The sequence below is a fragment of the Bos indicus genome, chromosome 21 (genome assembly GCF_029378745.1).
Source record: "Bos indicus isolate NIAB-ARS_2022 breed Sahiwal x Tharparkar chromosome 21, NIAB-ARS_B.indTharparkar_mat_pri_1.0, whole genome shotgun sequence".
In the NCBI taxonomy this organism is placed as follows: Eukaryota; Metazoa; Chordata; class Mammalia; order Artiodactyla; family Bovidae; genus Bos; species Bos indicus.
Window position 1 is genome coordinate 2,611,467 of NC_091780.1, and position 21,577 is coordinate 2,633,043.

The following is a 21,577-nucleotide window of genomic DNA, read 5'->3' on the forward strand; positions in this document are numbered from 1 at the left end:
ATGTCCGTGTTATCAACAGATGAATGGATAAAGAAGTTGTGGTACATATACAATAGAATATTACTCAAATATAAAAAGGAACGAATTTTAGTCAGTTATAGTGAAGTGGATGAACCTAGAACCTGTTATACAGAGTAAAGTCATTAAGAGAAAGTCAAATATATATTAAGTCATTAAGAGAAAAACAAATATATATTAAAGCATATATATGAAATCTAGAAATATGTTATTAATGAACCTATTTGCAGGGCAGGAATGGAGATGCAGATCTGTGGACACAGCAGGGGGGAGAGGGCAGGACAAACAGAGTAGCACTGAAACATACATACTGCCACATGTAAAAGAGAGCTAGTGGGAAGTTGCTGTGTAACACAGCGAGCTCAACTCCACGCTGCTCTGTGACAACTCAGAGGGGTGGGATGGGGTGGGACTGGGGAGGTTCAAGAGGGAGGGGACTCACATATACTTAACCACTGATTCACCTTGTATGGCAGAAACCAATACAACAATGTAAACCAGTTATCTTCCAATTAAAAATAAAACAAAGTAAGTTATCAGGGCTAAAAGGGGGCATTACACAAGGAGAAATGGGTCAGTTTTCCATGATAATATCGCAATCCTTAATGTGTATGCACCGCACAACAGAGCATCAAATAACTTCAGGCAAAAAATGATAGAACTACAAAGAAAACTAGAGCAATCTACTATTATAGTCGGAGACTTCAATACCTATCTATCAGGAATGGGCAGATGGAGCAGGCAGAAAATCATTAAGGGCACAGATGGACTCAAGAGCACCATCAATCAACTGGATACAACTGACATCTCTTGAATATTTCATCCAACAACAGCAGATTACACATTCTTCTCAAACTCACATGGAACAGACCACATTCTGGGCCAAAAAACACACCATAACACATTTAAAGAACATTAGACTTCCATCCTGGTATTAAATGAGCCAGACAATAAAGAAATTAATATGAAACCAGTCAAATGATATTAAATCCCATGAAGATAAATACAGCATGGGAAAAGGAATAGGGAAGACAGAACATGATCATTCTTTGAAGAAAGTTGGTCAAGGAAGGACTCTCTGATAAGGATCATTTGAGAGCTATAAAGCAAAGGAGAAAGGAAGCCATGTGGTTATCAGAGAGAAGGATCACAGAAAACAGGCACACATCTTAAGAACACCAAATCATTAAGGGCAAGAGCATTAAGCAAGTGAGGATAAAAATGGGCAAAAGAAAATACAAAGGTCACAAAAGTGAAAGGAAGCACAGAGCCTTGTAGATCCTTGGACTTTACTCTGAGGGAGAGACCTCTGAAAAGTTTTGAGCATAAGTAACAGGGTTTAATAACTTCAATCTTTGATCCAATAACAATTAGCTATTTCAATTTACATTATGGTTGGTATACTATGTGCTGAGTTGCTCAGTGGTGTCCAACTCTTTGTGACTCCATGGACTAGAGCCTGCCAGGCTCCTCTGTCCATGGGGATTCTCCAGACAAGAATACTGGAGTGGGTTGTCATGCCCTCCTCCAGGGGATCCTCCCAACTCAGGTCTCCTGTATTACAGGCAGATTTTTTACTGTCTGAGCCTCCAGGGAAGCCCAAGAATACTGGAGTGGGTAGCCAATCCCTTTTCCAGGGGAACTTCCTGACCCAGGAAATCAAACCAGGGTCTCCTGCATTGAAGGTGGATTCTTTACCAGCTGAGCTACCAGGGAAGCCCTATGAAGAAATCTTATCTATAGATAATAGATAATAATGGCCTGAGGACTATGGCCTGAGGACTAAGACCTTGGTCATGCCAACATTTAGGGAAAAAAATAGCATTTGCAAATACTGAACCATAAATCACTTGATACACTTACCCCTGGTTCCCTTTACAGTCTTAATTATATACCTAAAAACATAGCCGAAGTGTTAGAGATAAGGTTGCGGAGTAACTACCAAAGACAAGAAATCTGAAATTACTAAAACTGCTTTGAAATCATTAAGAAAATTAAAGAGTCTAAATTAGTATGTAAAAAAAGACTACTATATGGTATGTAGAATTTAAACAAAATCCAAGTATATTATATAATTGAATAAAAAGATCTGGGTTATTGTGTCAGTTCTATTTCGAGGCTAAGCTATAAATTAGCATGCAGCTGTTAAAAACTATGTTTTTCTGTGCTCTAGGAAATGGGTGACACTAAGAATTTCTAAAACCATGCATATTCTTTAATTTTATATAATTATTTAAAATGTACTCGAGGTGTTCCCTAAAGGATATCAAATGCAAATATATCTCAAAGTGGTAAAAAGAATCACGCTTTAATAAATATAAGATGTTGCCATTAATAAAACACACTAGTTAATTCTTAGATAAAAACAAGAATCCTTCATCGCCTATATTGTAAATCAAGACACATAAGCTTAAGGTAGAAGAAATCTTACTAAACTACTGCCTAGTTTTGGTTTCTACAGTTATAGAAATTTGAGAAACTGTGGCAGACATGAAAACTTAGAACTATAGTCTCACCATTATGGCCAGAAGCTTAGAAATCTTTGTTAGTTCTAATTTCCAGTTACTCCACCTTACAATGGGCAACAGCAATGATACCTTGCTAAACTCAACCAGAACTTAACACCAGAGTCTCATCTGGAACCTCATGATAAACATCCTACCACACCTCACATTCTTGCCATACTACAAAACACAAGCCTCATCTTTCCTTTTCATTCTTTACTCTTGATGCATCCATCTAACCTCTTCCATCAAGATCGCCAGAAACACATTCATATCTTCAATTGCTTTATATAATGTTTTCTCAATCTTTTAGCTTTCACTGAAACCTAACTTGCCCCCAAATGCATTTCTTATAATTATTTTAAGTGACGTTTCCACAGACAACTCAAATCCCTAAATGTACTGTTATCCTTCTTATTCACTGTATTAAAAACAATGCCCACCCCCCATTTGAAAGAAAAAAAAAAAGCACAACACAAACACAACTTATACTTAGAAACTTTCTGGTAAATTGCACTAATATACTAAAGCCTCTATTTTGCCCCAGTTATATCACTGGCATTGTGACTTCAATGCCTGTATGCATGATCTATCCCAACCCTCAAGCCCCCAAAATACTTGACTTTCTTAACTTGAGGGTCCCTCATCTCCTCTCAGTTTCAGCCAATCACTACCTTAGGCTCTGATCATCATCATCTATGCTTGTAAGAGTTTCACTTAAACTGAAACTATCTTTGACCCATCATGCGTTCTATAACCAACCCAACATCTTCATCTGGCACCACAACCTTTCCAACAGATGACATGTAAATTCAACTACTCCAATGTTAACACTCTACACACATGCCACTCCCATCTGTTCTAATAGCCAATGGTGAAATACCATGCATCTTTTTCTGGCTACTACAGAAAAGTCGTCTAACTGCAAGTATGGATAAGTTAATCTTAGCTGGGTACCCTGTTAGCATGAGACTCTCAATATCTGGTCCACTTCACCCATTTTCCCCAAGAACTTTCCAAGTTTTCAGCCTTTTCAAATCCCCTAACCAAACTCTTGAGTTCTACAAAAACTACTTTAAAATGTTTCTTAAAAAGTTACATGGTCAAAAAACTATAAAGAGAAATACCCGTGCTCCCATTAGGATGGCATATAGTGAAGGGAAAAAAAAAAATTACAAATGTTGAGAATGTATGGAATTATAACCTTTGTGCATTATGTGGTCAAACTGTTAAAGTGGTACAGCCACTCTAGAAAACAGTATGAAGGTTCCTTGTGCAAAAAATTAAAAATAGGACTATCATATGATCCAGCAATCTGACTTCTGGGCATATACCCAAAGAAATAAAAGCAGGGTCTCGAAGAGGTATTCTTACACTGCAGCATTATTCACAATAGCTAAAACAAAAGCAACCGGTGTCCATCAGCAGATACATGGATAAACGAAATGTTACATACATACAACAGATTATTCAGTTCCTAAAAGGGAAGAAAATTCTGACATACACTACAACATGGATGAACCTTGATATCATGCGATGTAAGTAAAATAAGCCAATCACAAAAAGACAAATACTGTGGGCACTCAGAGTATACGAGGTATTGTTGTCCAAATCAAAGAAAGTAGAATGGTGATTGCCAGGGTCTGGGGAGAAGAGTGAATGGGGAGTGATTTTTTTTAACTGACAACAGTTTCAGTTTTGCAAGATGAAAAGAGTTACAGAGATGATGGTGGCAATCATTGCACAACAATATAGATGTAACTAATTACCACTAAATTGGACATTTTATAATGTGTATTTTACCACACAAAAAAATTTTAAGTTACATGGACACATATGTTTGAAAAATACATTTTATAATCCCTTCTTGGAGATGCACAATGTATATCATTCTAAAGGATTTTTCACAATTTTCAGGTTTAAGTCTATATGTCCCAAGCTTAATCAACAATGAAACCACTTCTTCCAGAAGCACACAGTGTTGTAGCTGACCTAATTTACTAAGAAAATTGACACTTTAGGCACAGTGGCTTTGACTTCCCCATTCTTACCTACCAATACATTTAATATTACATATTCATCCTTGGAGAAGAAAATGGCAACCCACTCCAGTGTTCTTGCCTGGAGAATCCCAGGGATAGAGGAGCCTGGTGGGCTGCTGTCTATGGGGTCACGCAGAGTCAGACACAACTGAACTGACTCAGCAGCAGCAGCAGCACCAGCACTCATCCTTACCTCCCTCTTCTACATTCATACGGGTCTTTGCTCTTATTCAAGAGAAATCCCTATACCTATATTTTTAATTCCAACCTTTATTACCTTAAAGCCCTGCTTCAATAATCACCATCTCTAGTTATTTTAAACTTCTTATATTTTCACAACTAATCACTGAAGTCTTAACTACTTCACTTTCTAAATACTTTTCTTTAAACCAGAAAAGTTTATCTTGAATTCCTAATATACTACTGCCCTTATTTAGGCTTTCATTGACTAAATTTTGGTCTTCCTACCATATGATTTCTCTTCAATCCTGTTTCCTTGCCAGCAAAGTTACTAAAAATATATATATCTAACAAGGTTACCCTACTTAGCAAATTCTTTACTGACTCCCAAATACCTATGAGAGACAGGCCAAGGCCGTTCCCAAAGCATGCAAGCACCTAGTCCTTTTTATCCAGTCTCATCTCCTTTAACTTTCCACCTTTCGGTTAGTCTATAATCTAAAAATCCTCAACTGCCTACTGCTTCTTACGTTTACTATGTGGCTTTGTAAGTGCTCATGTTTCTGCCTAGCATGTGCTAGCTAACTCCCAGTCTCACTTCAAGACTTAACTTAGCCTTCCCTGATCACCCCTGTTTTCTGCCATGTGGATTAGGTCCCTATTGCATCAAGGTACCTGAGTACACTGGTACTTCTTTATGTTCATGTTCCATCCTGGGATCCTTCTACCACCATAAATGAAATGATGTGCTTCCAGGTCTTTCACACTAACAGACTAAAACTTCTAGGGGAGCAAAAATATGTAAGAATCCAGGGGTATGCAATTATCTGTCTAGAAGTAGAAATCTAGTAATATGTTACCAAGATTTAGAGGTATTTATTTGGTAGGGAAAATGAGACATGTGTATTCCTATCTTCCAATTTACTTTCTAAAGTATTACTCTCTTTAACTGGAAATTGTTTTCAAAAAATGTGATACCATTTAAAGCAATCTAGAGCAACTTAGACACCACAGCCTCAACCAAGTTACACTTACATTCGGCTAGCTTCAATGTCGTCAGATTGAGGTTCTCCTGATGATCTGTAAAATGCAATTGAGAAAAGTTAAGCAAAATATTCCATATTTCAAAAAAGGAGCAAACATTTTATTTTGGAAGACAAATTTGAAACCAAGATTTAATGGGTTAACAATTTTAAAAGTTCAACATGAGAAAAAAGTGATCCGATCAGATTGCCATACAACACATTTATCATAAGGGCTAGACTAATAAAAACTCAGTTCATTTTTTTAAGGAAAGGAAACTAAACACTATTTAGGTACCAACATACAAACCAATGTAACAAATCATAATTATTTACAAAGTCAAATATTTATAATAAAAACATACAACTATGAAACCCTCTACAGCCAAGTATCAGTTATTCACAATATCAAAGGTATGCACTGGTATTCGTGATCCCAAACTTTAGATAAAGTATCAGCAAACTACTGCCTGGGATGACAAACTAAGGCCTGGGTCAGCCGCCTATTTTTATAAGCTTGTTCTGGCACAGAGGCATGCTCATTCATTTACATACTGTCTATGGCTGCTTTTATATCACAAGAGCAGAGCTGAGAAACTTACAGACACGTGGCCCACAAAGCCTAAAATATTTATTACCTGGCCCTTTAAAAAAAAAGTCTGCCAATCTCTGCTGTAGATAATACAAATTTAAACCTAATAGCCTCATGAATTTTGAGACACTGAAGTCTGATTTACCATTCTGATCAAGATTACCTCATTTCAACGAAAGTAGCTTTCCCTGAAAATACACTGGCAGCATGTGTACCTGTCAATTGTATTCCAGGGCATTAAAAATCTTGCTGTGGATAACAATGAATGACTTCAGCTATAAACAGTTGCCAGTTTTTTTCTACTTTTTCAATATACTGCTGCTATTTTAAGTAGAAATATTCAAAATTCTAAGACAGTAAGAAATCTTTTATTTTCATTCTGGGGCATGAACCAATTCTGCCTACCCTACCCAACATGTTAAAAAAAATAAATTCCTATTACTCTATTCACTTTTATAACCAGCATCAGTCAACATATATTAAGGTGAATCAGCATAATACTGATTTCAACACTTTAAATTCACAGAATAGGTAAAATATTTTTTAGAGGTCAAAAGCTAAATTTTCAAACTGATATTACAAGGACTTGATTTGTAAATTTATCACTGACTTGAGACTTCAAATTCCAAACAACTTTTAACAAAAGAATCTTAAACTCAGAGCCACCAGAAAAGAAAAAATCTGTTTCCCGTATTTCTCAGTTTTAAAAAACTCACTTCTTTATCACTTTCAAAATTATCCCTCATTGCAGTGGTCCAAGGGAAAGAATGCAAAAAAATGTAGGAGTCCAGCAGCTCAAATATTTATTTTAGATCTTTGCAGTATATTCACATTTTCAATTATGCACAAAATGATATCAGAACTAAAACCTGGGGCATGCTGGAGGTGGCAGTGACTTGGCAGTGACACAAATGCAAAAATTTCACTCCACCCTCTCCCCCAGGGAGCAAACAAATCACCTTTGTGACACACCTGGTTTCCACCAGCCTTGTGGGTAAGTACCCCAAGATTGCTTCCAAACTTGTATCTCTCAGACAGAAGAGCTAAAAAGTGATGATAACCCCATGTACCAGCTGACTCATTTTTGAAAGTGCGACCGACCCTCCAGCATCAGATGTCATACTGTAAGGAGGCAGAGCAGGCTTGCAAAACAAAAAATAAACCTGCTGGCTCTAAGGGAAGAGAGGCAGATTAGAAGCTTTTAAACACGTAGGCGGCAAAATTTTCAAAATTAACAGGGAAAGAGAGAGGGGGAAAAACTGAGGACACATTGACAGGGAAATTAAACTACTACTGCAAAAAGGTAAGATGCAAGCAAGAGGGAACATAACTCCAAGTCTCAGAAGTACAATTTGTAATTATTGTAAAGTTTTGAGATTCTGAAATGGAATAGAGATTAAATACATCAAATGGTATCTACATTCTAATTTCCAAAGTCTGTTCCCTAAACAACAGAATACGTAAACATTAGCATCATTTAATATTAACATATATTAATGTAACTACCAAAACCACTTTAAAGTCAAACCAAGTAATTTAAACCAATTCAAGAAGAAGAAAAGAATAATATAAATTGACGATTATTACCTTAAAACAATCTACCCTAAGACTCTTAAACATAGTGCATTTGTTTTTCACTCAAAACGGAAATTGTTTTTTAATCAAGAAAAAGGTTATGAATAAACACTGAACTAAAAGAAGCACTTTTTATATTATAGTGAGTAATAAGTAATAGTACCTGCCTGTATAAATTTCTAGTCATTCTGCTTATTGTATTCTGTCTGTAACATTCTAAATAATTTACCAAAGAGTATCCTAAAGTTAGGATCCAAACACTCAAAATTTTAAAGTACGTAAGATCTGGGGGGAGAACAGATATATGCTATTTGCTATTCACCTGAAACTCCCACCACATTGTTAACTGGCTACACCCAAATACAAAATAAGTTTAAAGTTTGGGGGAAAAAAATTCCAAAACTCCAATAAATAAATAAAATACCTAAGATCTAACAATAGCTTCCAAGCTTTAATTTAGCTCCTGAAGAGTCTTTATTCTTTACTGTCAAATGCTGGGAAGTAAGGATCTGGCTGTTCAGCTGCTCAGTCGTGTCCAACTCTTTGCAACCCCGTGGACTGTATGCAGCACACCAGGCTTCCCTGTCCATCATCTCCTGGAGCTTGCTCAAGCTCATATCCATTCAGTCAGCCGTAATTTTACCAAATTGAGGACACAAATCAAACGAAAAAAACCCCAAAAGTACTGACTCAGGTTAACCTAAAGTTTGTCAGAAAAACAAATCAGAAGAGAGATTTTTATGAGGTGCAGCTTCTCTGGACTGCAAGGCCCTCCTTTAACTTCCACTGTAACTCTCTGGGACAGAACAGTATACCAGTGTTATTAAAACTCTCACCACATGAAAAGCATATTTTAAAATGTATATTAAGACTTTTTTCATAGTTTTTTTTTTAATCTTCATAATAAAATCTTTATTTAAAAACTTGGAAATTTTTAGAAATACTTTCCTATTTATTCATACAGATAAGTCTGGGGAAAAGGCAGAAAGTATTTTAGGAAGGAGATTAAACGGAGAAGCGGGTCAACTCGTAGGTCCACTATTCTTAGCAGTCAGTATCCCTGTCAACTATACATTTTCTTCCTTCTTTTTTTTAACAGCATGTATTTTACAATGGCAGCCTTTTAAAGGCTGTAAAATAACATTCAAAATTACCTTTTACAAGCTGTGGCCATTCGGTGACATCAGGGTGATCACAGCTTTGAGTCACTGATTAAAAACAGGTTGTCACACCAGTCTAGCTGCTAACTTGATCTGAGCGTAGGTTTAATAACTCTAATAAATTAAACAAATCTTTAGTTAGAACACTTTATAAACTCAATTCATTGTTCAAAAAAAAAAAATCTTCACAGGTTCAAATTAGGTGCCAATGTAACATTCATCAGAAGAATAATTATAGAAATGCTTTCAAGGACTATTTTCCAGCACTTTTTTCTTAAATTATTTCTTCACTTGAGAAAACATGACAATAATCTTGTACTTTTATGAAGTGTCACAGTTTACAAAAGCACTTTGGTCAACAGTATCTTAAATCTCAAAACAACTATGGCTCTAACCTATACCAAGTAGGTACGATAGAAAGAATTTTAAAAAAACAGAAAAACAAAGCAGCCTTAGAGTGATTAATTGACTTGCCCAAGATTTTAGTATTAGTGTTGAAGCCAGGCCTAGGACTAAAACATAGGTATATTGACTTCCTAACCAGAATTAGTATTTTGTGATTTTGTTTAGTTTTGCTCTAGAGCCTCATGATTTAAATATATGTAAGTAAGCAAAGATTTAAAATATAAATTGAGAATCCACAATTATAATAGTTTAAATGGGACTAATAGTAACAGTTTTCCAGGTAGTCAAATGCTTAATGAAATAGTTATACACACACACACACACACACACACACACACACACCCCAAGTCTATTCCTACTTATTCCACAGGATAATATAACAGTAGCAAAAACTCCTTGGGTATTTCATGAATATCATATTCTCCTTATCAGTCATAAATCCACTAACATTCAGTTTCATGACAGAGAATGGCGAAATACAAAATCATTTTTTTCTCCCTCAACCTAGTATCCTCTGATCCCCTTACTTGGCCTTAGCTGAACTGTCCTGATTATCATGGTTCACGATTTATCAGGCATCCTACTCACACTGCAGTACTGGCAAAGATACACATCGGGAATACCCCAGAATCAAGAGTTCATGCCCTGCAACTAGTTTTTCCTCCGGATGATTTCGCTACCAAACTATATATCCAGGCCAAATCTGAAAAGTTATCTAAGGAAAGATGAGAAAATTAGGAGACAGAAACAAAAGACCCTTGACATTTATAAAATAGGAAGCTATTTGAGAATACTAAGGGATGAAACATCAATGCTTGAACCCATAACTCTGCAGCCTATGAACTTGGGCTTCAAATTCAGATAAGGGTAAGAGTTGGCCAAAGAATACATAAATAACTTTCGCGGACTCCAATACAGACATACTTCATTTTATTGTGCTTCACAAATAATGTGTGTCGTCTTTGACAAACTGAAGGTTTGTGGCAGCCTGCCTCTAGCAAGTCTACAGGTGCCATCTTTCCAACAGCATTGGCTCACTTCATATCTCTGTGTCACATTTTCGTTAATTCTTGCAATATTTCACATTTTTTCCTCATTATTATATTTGCCACAGTGATTTATGATCAGTAACTTTTGATATTACTATAACAACTTGCGGAAGGCTCAGATGATGTTTAGCACTTTTTTTAATCAACAAAGTATTTTTTAATTAAGATATGTACACTATTTTTTAGACATAATGTTATGGTACACTTAATATACTATAGAAAGCATCTGTCAATATAACCTTCATAGGCATCAGAAACCCAGAAACTTCACATGATTAGCTTTATTTGCCTTACTGCAGTAGTCTAGAACTAAACCTGAAATACCTCTGAGGTATGCCTAAATATGTGGGATTTATGATCCCTGGAAGATATCAAATTTCCTAGATTTTCCTATCATGTTACATGCTTCCTAATAACAACCTAGAAGATTCCTGAGGTCATTTGGAAAAGAGGTAATGCGCCCCCTGAAACGAATAGTATTTCCTCTGGTCTTCATAAGACTAATAGTGTATGTGGATTTAAAAGATCCAAGTCTAACTTTCCAACCTGTAAAACATAAAAATGAAGAAGTCAAAATACCTTTTAATTGATTAACTGAGATGAATTAATTCATTAAAGAGCTACATGTTCTGTGAAAAATACTGAGGCAAGTTTTCTCTTCTAGACTTACTTTTTCATAGTCTAGTGCTCAACAGAGCAAACAGCTCCCAGAGTCAGGATGGATACAAGGCCTTGTTTGGTCCCTTACTCAATGGAAAATCTTGGGCAAGTTTCTTAACCTCTCCAAGACTGTTTCCCAATATACAGAACTAAGGTAACAGTAGTACCTATTTCAGAGGTCTGTCATGAGGATGAACAAACATGTATTTTGTTCAAAACAGTGCCTGACACATAGAAAAAGCCCAATAAATGGAAGCTATTATTAACTCATAGCCTAACAGCCAAACTTGCCCCCTCAATCTTCTTATGCAATTATTTTACCCCTCGTAGCACACTAACCTCTTCTAAATTTCTTTCCGAATCCCACTTGGAGCCCTCATACAGTCTACCTGGCAGCATAGTGATTTAGCACCTAGCAGCATAATCCTTTAAAAATGGCAGTTATCCAAATCTGCTGAATACATCACTATTCTAATCATGACATTAAGATATTCATGCAATTTTGACTTTCAAAAAATAAAACAGAAACATACCATATTTCGCCAAACTTCTGAGGAGCTGGTGAATTCTAAAATCAGGCTCTTACAGATTTTTAACCTAAAACATAAAACACCTCACTCAATTCTTTTTACACAGACAACTGAATAGACAACTTTCAAAGAAAAAAAATTGCTCTAAAATTACAGAACCAAACTCATTTGTAGTATCTGTGAATATTCAAAACATATCAAGAGACAAACGCCCCTAAGAGCTGCTGCCAGGATGTATGGACAGGTAGTTAGGCAGGCCCTGCGGCCTGAAGGCTTCCAGCGGGCAGAACCATGATGCCCATTTTCAGCCACAGAGCTTGCTGCTGCTGCTGCTGCTGCTAAGTCGCTTCAGTCGTGTCCGACTCTGTGTGACCCCATAGACGGCAGCCTACCAGGCTTCCCCGTCCCTGGGATTCTCCAGGCAAGAACACTGGAGTGGGCTGCCATTTCCTTCTCCAATGCATGCAAGTGAGAAGTAAAAGTGAAGTCGCTCAGTCATGTCCGACTCTTATCGACCCCATGGACTGCAGCCTACCAGGCTCCTCCGTCCATGGGATTTTCTAGGCAAAAGTACTGGAGTGGGGTGCTACTGCCTTCTCCAGCCACAGAGCTTACTGATCTCCATTTCCTTACTCCTCTCTCTCTCCAACAGGGCTGAAAATACATGACAACTATTTAAGTACGTGTCTTGAATTCCTTCAGATACCTATAGCAGTTAAGCTTTTAACTAAATTATATATGGTGAGCACCTGCTATGTTAGGTACATATAGGAGCATCTGCCCCGCTACCTCCCAGAGTAGCAGCTTGGGAGTGTCCTGTCAGTCTTAGGTGTCAGGTTGTTGCATTAGTGAAAATATTTTTAAAGTATGTAAGACAATGTTGCCTGGAGCATAATAGGGCCTCAGTGTACGGTAGCAATTATTATTCCTTAAATCAAACATTTAACCTATCAAAACTTCTCTTATCAAAAAACAAATTTTGAAGCCTTTAAGCTTTAGCATGGATCCAAATAATCACTGTAAATTCTTATCTCATTTGTACACAATCAGAGCACGTCTCAGTTGAACAGAACTGAAGTTTTTTTTTTTTTTTTTTTAATATATTTCCTTTTACTACATATGAAGAAACCAAGTTCCCTACCAAGTCAGGAAACCCACCCAGCATCCTAAAGGTTGTTGTCAGAAAATGAATATACTGCATATAATTGGAGAAGGAAATGGCAACCCACTCCAGTGTTCTTGCCTGGAGAATCCCAGGGACAGAGGAGCCTGGTGGGCTACAGTCCATGGGGTCGCACAGAGTCGGACACCACTGAAGTGACTTAGCAGCAGCAGCATATAATTACTGTTTTTAAAATTAATCAAATGTTAAGATCTTAACAGAGTCTCAAACTCTCTTCTATAATACAATCACCTGAGGAATCTGTAAAAAAAAAAAATGCATACTTACTTGATCTCAACCTCCAGAGACTGTGATTCAGTACATAAAATGGGGATATAGAGATCTGTATTTTAAGCACACATTTCATGTGATATGTATACCCCAATTTGAGATACTTTGCCTTAGAAGATTAGGAACACATAATCATGGAAGAAATATACCACATCTATGAAGATATAGGATAAGTAACAGAAACTGTAAGCACCAAAAATGCTAGTTGCACTCTGCAAATTTAACTATTAGCACTCTTACACCGCACCTAGTGCCTTTATTTTCTTTATATTCAGCAGAGGGCTCAGTATAAATCAAAGAATAAGAAATGCATCTAAAAATAAGAAATGTCAATATGAATCTATATCCACCTGTCCTACTATCATTTTCATTTATCCTTAAAACAGTCCATCTGCCTACCCTCACTTTTTCTGCCTCTACACAGGTGCATATTTATTATTAATACATCTGTCATGTCTTTTATCTCCTCTCCAATAGCCTATTTCCTTCACCTCCTTATAATCATAGGACAAATTTAATTTCCAGACTACTTTTTCTATCACTTTTTCATTATGTCCACTTAGCAATCCTGTTCTCATTTATGCCATGTTTACAGTGTCTTAAATTTGTGGGAAAGCTACTTGTTGACAAACTCATTCAGCTTTGTACATTTGTAAATTTCTCAACAAGAGTGTTCCCAGTAACTTTCCTGCATAAAGCTTCCTGCCTTTAGGTTCTCCTCATTTTAGTTCACTCTAGATTTAAATTCACTAAATTTTTAAATATTACTTTCTTATAGTACTTCCAACATAATTCCCTCAATTCCATTAACACTTTACAGTACCGTTACCTTCCTTTAACCACCAGAAAGACCATTACCTCAGATGCTAACATACAAAACTTTTCACATACTCAAAGTTTTCTTATAAAAGTCATCATCATTCTCATATGGGCTACATCTTATGACCTCTTAATCCTACTTTTTCTCTGCAATATTTCACAATTCTAACCATTTCTCACCCCTCCTGGCTTCCATAATGCTGTACCTGTCAGTGTTCTACCTCTGACTGGAACTATGTCTTCTGCCAGTTCATTTTCCTACTCCCCAACCACAGCCTCTAAGTTTCCATCAGTAGCCCTTTTCTTAAGGTAAGAAAAGGGGCTATTTAATTTAGGTTATGGAGAAGGCAGTGGCACCCCACTCCAGTACTCTTGCCTGGAAAATCCCATGGACAGAGCCTGGTGGGCTGCAGTCCATGGGGTCACGAAGAGTCGGACACGACTGAGCAACTTCACTTTCACTTTTTACTTTCATGCATTGGAGAAGGAAATGGCAACCCACTCCAGTGTTCTTGCCTGGAGAATCCCAGGGACGGGGGAGCCTGGTGGGCTGCCGTCTATGGAGTCGCACAGAGTCGGACACAACTGAAGTGACTTAGCAGCAATTTAGGTTAAATTAATTTTCTGGACAAGGTCAGCACCTGTTCCTCCATCACCTCTCTATATACTTAAGATCCCTAACATCTTTTAAGATCCCTCACATCTTAAGAGCCCTTACAACTTTTAAGCCTTGATCTCTTGAGTCATAAGCCTGCTACTCTCAGTTACCAATGGTACACATGCACTTGGGATGTTCATTAGTATATAAAATCAAACTCAATTATTAAAAAAAACCTCACTCCATCTTGATGTGCCTACTCTTCCTACTCTTGTTGTCCTGCTAATTACAGGTTATAAGAAAAATGGTAAAAAAAAAAAAAAAAAAAAGGTGAAAAATGAAAAAAATGGTGCCATTCTTCATTTCCCCCCTCGTTTTTATTTAGCCCAACCACTGTACAGTTTGATACTAAAGATCAAAGAATGTCTACTACCTAAAACTAATACAATGTTATATGGCAATTATAGCCCAAATTTTAAAATGTTTGAAGGTCTACAAGTGGACGAAGACATACTGAAAGAAACTAGACATGCTCTTACACAGATATAAAGAATAGACTTTTGGACTCTGTGGGAGAAGGCGAGGGTGGGATGATTTTAGAGAATAGCACTGAAACATGTGTATTACCAAATGTGAAACAGATGACCAGTCCAAGTTCAATGCATGAAGTGGGGCACTCAAAGCCGGTGCCCTAGGAGGACACTGAGGGATGAGATGGGGAGGGAGGTAGGAGGGGGTTCACGATGGGGGACAAATGTACACCCATGGCTGATTTGTCAATGTATGGCAAAAACCACTATGAATATTGTAAAGTAATTAGCCTCCAATTAAAATTTATTAATTTAAAAAATTAAAATAAATTCAAAATTCAGTCTATAAAATTTTAGTGACCCCCCTCCCCAGAATTGGAAACTAGACTTGCTCTTATTCCCATGTAATGGGGGAAATAGGCACAAACAATAAAAACCACAATAAAGTAGGTAACTGCAACGCACAGTTAAGTGTTGTGAGGAAGAAACCACAATACAAGTGCACAAATAGAGTATTCTGACTTAAGTCTGGGAAAAAAGTAAAGATATTCTTTATAAAGTAACATATAAAGTGAGCACTGAGGCATGACTAATGTTTATCCCAGACATATTAAGAAAAACCAGGGGAAGTAATGATACCACTACCAGTCCAGTCATCCAAATTAGAAAACTGAGTTATATTCTAAAGAGAAGCCCTTTCCAGTACAACAAACTCACCCACTGCTATCAATTCTATCTCAGAAATTCCCCCACACTCCAACACTTCCCCCAATTATTCTGTTGTTGGTTTTGTTCCAGAGTAGCATTTCAGATGAAACTGTACACGATTCGGAAAAAATTTGCCAGTCCAGCCTCTTCTCTGACTAGACCACACTTTTAGAGAACATACATATAATTCGTTTTTATACTTCCACTGCTTGAAAATGTTCACAAAATATACTTCTCAGGATAAACATCTTACAAAAGAGGAATATTTCCTATAAGGTGACGTGCTTTAGGTCACTTAACTAGTAAATATAAGGTTAAGATCAAGTTGTCTGATTCTAAAGACCATGTCTTTTCCTTCCACTGTTGATCAGTCACTAATATTGTGTCCAACTCTTTGTGCCCCACCTACATGAGGCTTCCCTGTCCCTCATATCTCCTGGAGCTTGCTCAAACTCATGTCCATTGAGTAAGTGATGCCATCCAACCACCTCATCCTCTGTTGCCCCCTTGCCCTCAATCTTTCCCAGCATCAGGGTCCTCTCCAATGAGTCAGCTCTTCTCATCAGGTGGCCAAAGTACTGCAGCTTTAGCTTCAGCACCAATGAATATTCACAGTTGATTTCCTTTAGGACTGACTGTTCTGATGTCTTTACAGTCCAAGGGACTCTTAAGAGTCTTCTCCAACACCACAGTTCAAAAGCATCAATTATTCCACGCTCAGCTTTCTTTATGGTCCAACTCTCACATCCATACATGACCACTGGAAAAACCATAGCCTTGACTAGATGGACCTTTGTTGGCAAAGTAATGTCTCTGCTTTTCAATATGCTATCTAGGTTGGTCATAACTTTCCTTCCAAGGAGTAAGCGTCTTTTAATTTCATGGCTGCAGTCACCATCTGCAGTGATTTTGGAGCCCAGAAAAATAAAGTCTGACACTGTTTCCACTGTTTCCCCATCTATTTCCCATGAAGTGATGGGACCAGATGCCATGATCTTAGTTTTCTGAATGCTGAGCTTTAAGCCAACTTTTTCACTCTCCTCTTTCACTGTCATCAAGAGGCTCTTTAGTTCTTCTTCACCTTCTGCCGTAAGGGTGGTGTTATCTGCATATCTGAGGTTATTGATATTTCTCCCAGCAATCTTGATGCCAGCTTGTGCTTCCTCCAGCCCAGTGTTTCTCATGATGTACTCTGCATATAAGTTAAACAAGCAGGGTGACAATATACAGCCTTGATGTACTCCTTTTCCTATTTGGAACCAGGCTGTTGTTTCATGTCCAGTTCTAACTGTTGCTTACTAGCCATCTGTATTTCTGAGTTCAATGCTTTTGTTTCTCACAACAGTTTACCCCAAAATACTTCTCTATCTTTTGCTAACCTTTATCTCCCACCCACCTATTATGCCCTGTTAAAAAATACTCATTTTAATTACTGTACCACACAATTCTCTAATCTCTTCTGTAAATAATCATTTACTATATATTCCTAATACTTTATTAATTTCTACCTTAAGTTTATTATTTTATATATTATAGCTACCTGCATACATTTCTCAGTGCTTCTAATTATAAGCTGGTTGAGGGGAAGGCGCGTCTCCTTCATGTTTACTTTCATCATATTGGGGACTGTTTTCTTGACTCCACACCTCCCGTGTACAAGGGGGGGAAAAAAAAAAAGTAAAGCTCTGGCCTGAAAAAGGATTCTGAAGTAGTTCCAAATGCAATTCACAGATGAATAAACAAGAGTATCCCTTAATTCTAAAATAACACAAATTTACCCCAAGTCAATTTAACGAAAGTATATTCTGAAGCTCAAAAACTAAGAATCACCAAGAATATTTCATTTTCTAAAAGAAACGTCTCTCTTTCCAAAAAACTTGTTCTACCAGGGACTAAATGTAGGATAGTAAATAGTATAATTAAAATTGATACAACCCCTTCAAAAAAATTTGACCGTTATCTACTAAAACTAAATGTATACATATCCTATAACTTAAAAATTCCTCTAGGTACGTCAAACAGAAATGAGAACACACGTTCACTAGAAGATATTTAGTGGAAAATTGACAGTAACAACAGTCTTAGTCACCCTAAACCAGAAATGACTAAAATGTCCATCAGCAGCGGAATGAAAAACAAAATACAGCTGATCTTTGAACAACCCAAGTGTGAACTATGCAAGTCCACTTAGACGTGGATTTTCTTCAGAAAATACACTAATATAGTAACACTATTTACAGCTGGTTGAAGTCACAAAACTGTCAGTCTGCAAGGCCTACTGTGGCCATACACGCAGCTTTGTAAATGTGCAGGGGACGGGCACCCCGAGCCCCACACCTTCTCAAGGGTCAACTGTACCATACAGACATGATAAGCAGCCAGCGACAACCAACAGTGTGGATGAAGCACACAAATATGCTGTGTGAGATAAGTCAGATACAACTACATGTGACTGTTTCAAATTACATAAAATATAAAAACAGGAAAATCTCATCTATGCCAGTAGAAGTCAGGATACTGGTTACTCTTGGGGAAAGAGAATTAATGACAAAGAAAGCACAAGGGGCTTCAGAGGAACTGATCATATTCCTTGATCTGAATGCAGACTACATCTGTGTGCTCAGTGTGTGAAAGTGTAACAACCTATGTGCATACTTATATGCTTTTGTATGTGTATCATACTTGAATGAAAATTTTATTTTAAAAAGCACAGTATGGTATGAGCACTTAATAAATAAATGTAGATGAAACAGAAAGTCCAGAGAAAGATCCAAAAAGTATCTAACAGTTACTTCTTATCAAAAACAAGAAAACTGGACAACACACATGAAAAAATGTTTTCAGACCCTGGGTACAAGGCAGTGTGAGACTGATCCATGAGAATAAACAGAGTTAAGGTGAACCCTTTGAATGCTTGAATTTCTGCCTAAAGGCAACTTTCTGATAAGAGTCAATGGAGGGAAACCCAGACAGAGGACAGCAGTCTCACTGGGGTGTGAAGCAAGAGGTCAGAGTTGAGTAGGCTGAAATGGCTAGAATATCTACTAAGACTGAGTGCCAGAGAGGGGAGCTAAGCAGAGAAAAGTTTCCATAAGCCTTGAGGGTCCTTTCAAGTCTGTCACTATATACTAAACTGGGCATGAATAAAGTGAAAGACTCCATGAAGCTGAAGAAAGAGGAGCTGTGAGCTGAGATATTCCCAGTGCTCATACAAGACTTGGAGATCACTAAGTTCCCCCCAATCAGAATGAAGAGAACATGTGGACACTTAGAACATTTCATAGATATTTACAGGACATTTAGTAGAAAACTAAGAAAGGCCATGCCGTTCTAGTAGCTACCAGCCCAAAAGTTAAGCCTTTTCTAGATACACTCTAGCAGAACCTTGAAGGAATCAAGCTGAGCAACAAGTTACTTCACTGGCTGCCACAACAAAATTTAACAATCGAAAAGACAACAAAATCCAGCCACTCAACAACAGAATATTACAATATTCAGTATCCAGTAGTAAACTACTAAATTTACAAACAGGAAAACAAGACCAATAACCAAAAGAAAAACTAGTCAAAAGACCCTGAAGGGAAAAAACTGATGGAATCAGTAGATGAGAACTTTTAAAATAGATATTATAAATATGATCAAGGATTCAAAAGGATATATGAAAATGAAACTTTTAGAAATACAAAATAATGTATATAAATATATATATATAATACTTACATAAATATATAAATCATCTCAAAGTATTTGACACTGAAGGGGGAAAAAACAGTAAAATACAAGACAAAGTAAGTGGAAGCAGAAAGAGACAAAAAAAGAACTAAAAATATTAATGATCTGAATATAATTATCAAATAATCTAACATTATACATATAACCAGAGTCCCTGGAAAACAATGTAGAAGGAAGAGAAGTGACTTTAAAAAAATACATGTGAAGAAATAATGACTGACACTTTTCCAAATTTTATGAAAGCATAAGCACATAGACCAAAACAAACCAAAAAAGAAAAAAAACAAACACACCCAAAGTCAATAAATCCTAAGCAGGATAAACACACACAAAAAAATCAGGGATAAAGAGAAAATCTTAAAAGAGACGCCAGAGGGGGCAAAAAAGACTTTATGAACAGGAGAAGAAACATTAAGTATAACCACAGACTTCTCATCAGAAACAAATGCGGAAAGAAAAATGTCAACCTAGAGTTATGTATCAAGTGATAAATATCCTTCAAAATGTTAAGATAAACCACTATATATCGACTAGAATGGCTACGTCAAAAAGACTGAGAGTCCCAAATGCTGATAAGAATGTAGAGCAACTGGAAACCTGTAATTGTTGGTTAAGAGTATAAAACAAAACAACCAATTTGGGGAAGCCAAGACAAGCTATCCTGGCCAATTTCTGCCCAAAGTACAGCTTTATAAACAAAACAAATAACTGCAGATGTTTGGGGGACACTAAGTTTGGGGTGATCTGTTATGTACCAACAGATAACCAGAAAAATATACTAAATTTAGTTAAGTGCAATACACTAAATTAATGATACATTTCATATGTTTTAGTTAACTATATATGACAAAATTAAGGATGAGATATTCTAACATCTGCAACTTATTGAGTTAGCCAAAAAGTTCATTTGGAGTTTTCTATAAAATGTTACGGGAAATCCCAAACTTTTTGGCCAAAACAAAACTTTGAAAAGCATCCAAAAAAAAAAAAAGAAATAAAACAAGTTAACAGATATATAGATACAAGACATTAAATAAAGTAAAATATTAAGTGTAGAACTACATTCTACAATTATTTCATACCTGTGTAAGTTTGAAAAGTTTCCTAATAAAATTTTTACAAGTGAAATAACAACATTTTCATACAAATAGAAGCTGAAAGATTTTTTTTGGCCAACAGACTTAGTGCTCTAGAATTTTTTTTATTTTTTCAAGTAGAAGGAAAATAATATCACATAGAAATTTGAGTTCATGAAAAAAATCTACACAAAAGAAATGAAAACATGAACAAAACATCAAAGAATATTGCTCCTGGTTTTTAAACTTCTTTATGTAACAGCTGACTATATAAAGAAATAATCAGAAATTCTACTGTGGAATTCATAGCTTACATAAAAGCAAAACAGAAGATTAAAATGGCAAAAAAGGATGAAGAAAGGTAAATGAATTTATAATGTTCTAGAATTCCTGTACTCTAAGAGGTCTTATTTTACAGGCAGACTGAGATAAACTAAGGTGCATACTGTAAATACTAGTGCAACCAACTGGGGAAAAAATAGAGATACAAGCTAACAGTGGAGATAAAACAGACTTCTAAATAATGCTTAATCCAAAAGAAAGCAGGAAGTGGGGGAGGGAAGTAGTATAAATAACACAACTAAAAAACAAACAGTAACCTGATACTCTTAAACTCAACCATATTGACAATTACAATAAATATAAATGGATCAAAAACTCAAAAAGCAGAGATTGTAAACAATCAAAAAGGATGCAACTACAAACTATAAAAGACATATTAAGTTGAAAGTAAAGAAACAGAAACATGTAAACACGAATCATAAGAAAGGAGGGGTAGCTATGTTAACACCAGACAAAGCAGACTTCAGGCCAAGGAACATTCCCAAGAGAAGAGACACATTTCTTAGTGATAAAGAATCAATCCATCAAGGAGATATAACAGTCCTAAATGTGAATGTACCTGATAACAGAACTTGAAAATAC

General features: G+C 36.5%; 1 protein-coding gene across 7 annotated transcripts in view; it reads right to left on the bottom strand.

Annotated features, from left to right (window-relative positions):
* UBE3A (ubiquitin protein ligase E3A) overlaps positions 1-21,577 on the bottom strand; it is a 95,192-nt gene that overhangs the window by 50,481 nt on the left and 23,134 nt on the right. For 2 of the 7 annotated variants that reach the window (XM_070774981.1, XM_070774978.1), the window contains exons 2-5: positions 11,741-11,804; positions 9,088-9,207; positions 7,331-7,401; positions 5,780-5,824 (exon numbers count right to left, since the gene is read on the bottom strand). The exons of 1 other annotated variant lie outside the window; for it this stretch is intronic. Coding sequence is in view for 3 of the 6 variants with exons in the window: in XM_070774978.1 (XP_070631079.1) it covers positions 5,780-5,781 (2 nt within the window). In the remaining 3 variants the exon portion in view is untranslated. The remainder of the gene's footprint in view (positions 1-5,779; positions 5,825-7,330; positions 7,402-9,087; positions 9,208-11,740; positions 11,805-21,577) is intronic. 4 more of the 7 variants (XM_070774982.1, XM_070774977.1, XM_070774983.1 and 1 more) reach the window with 2 other exon arrangements.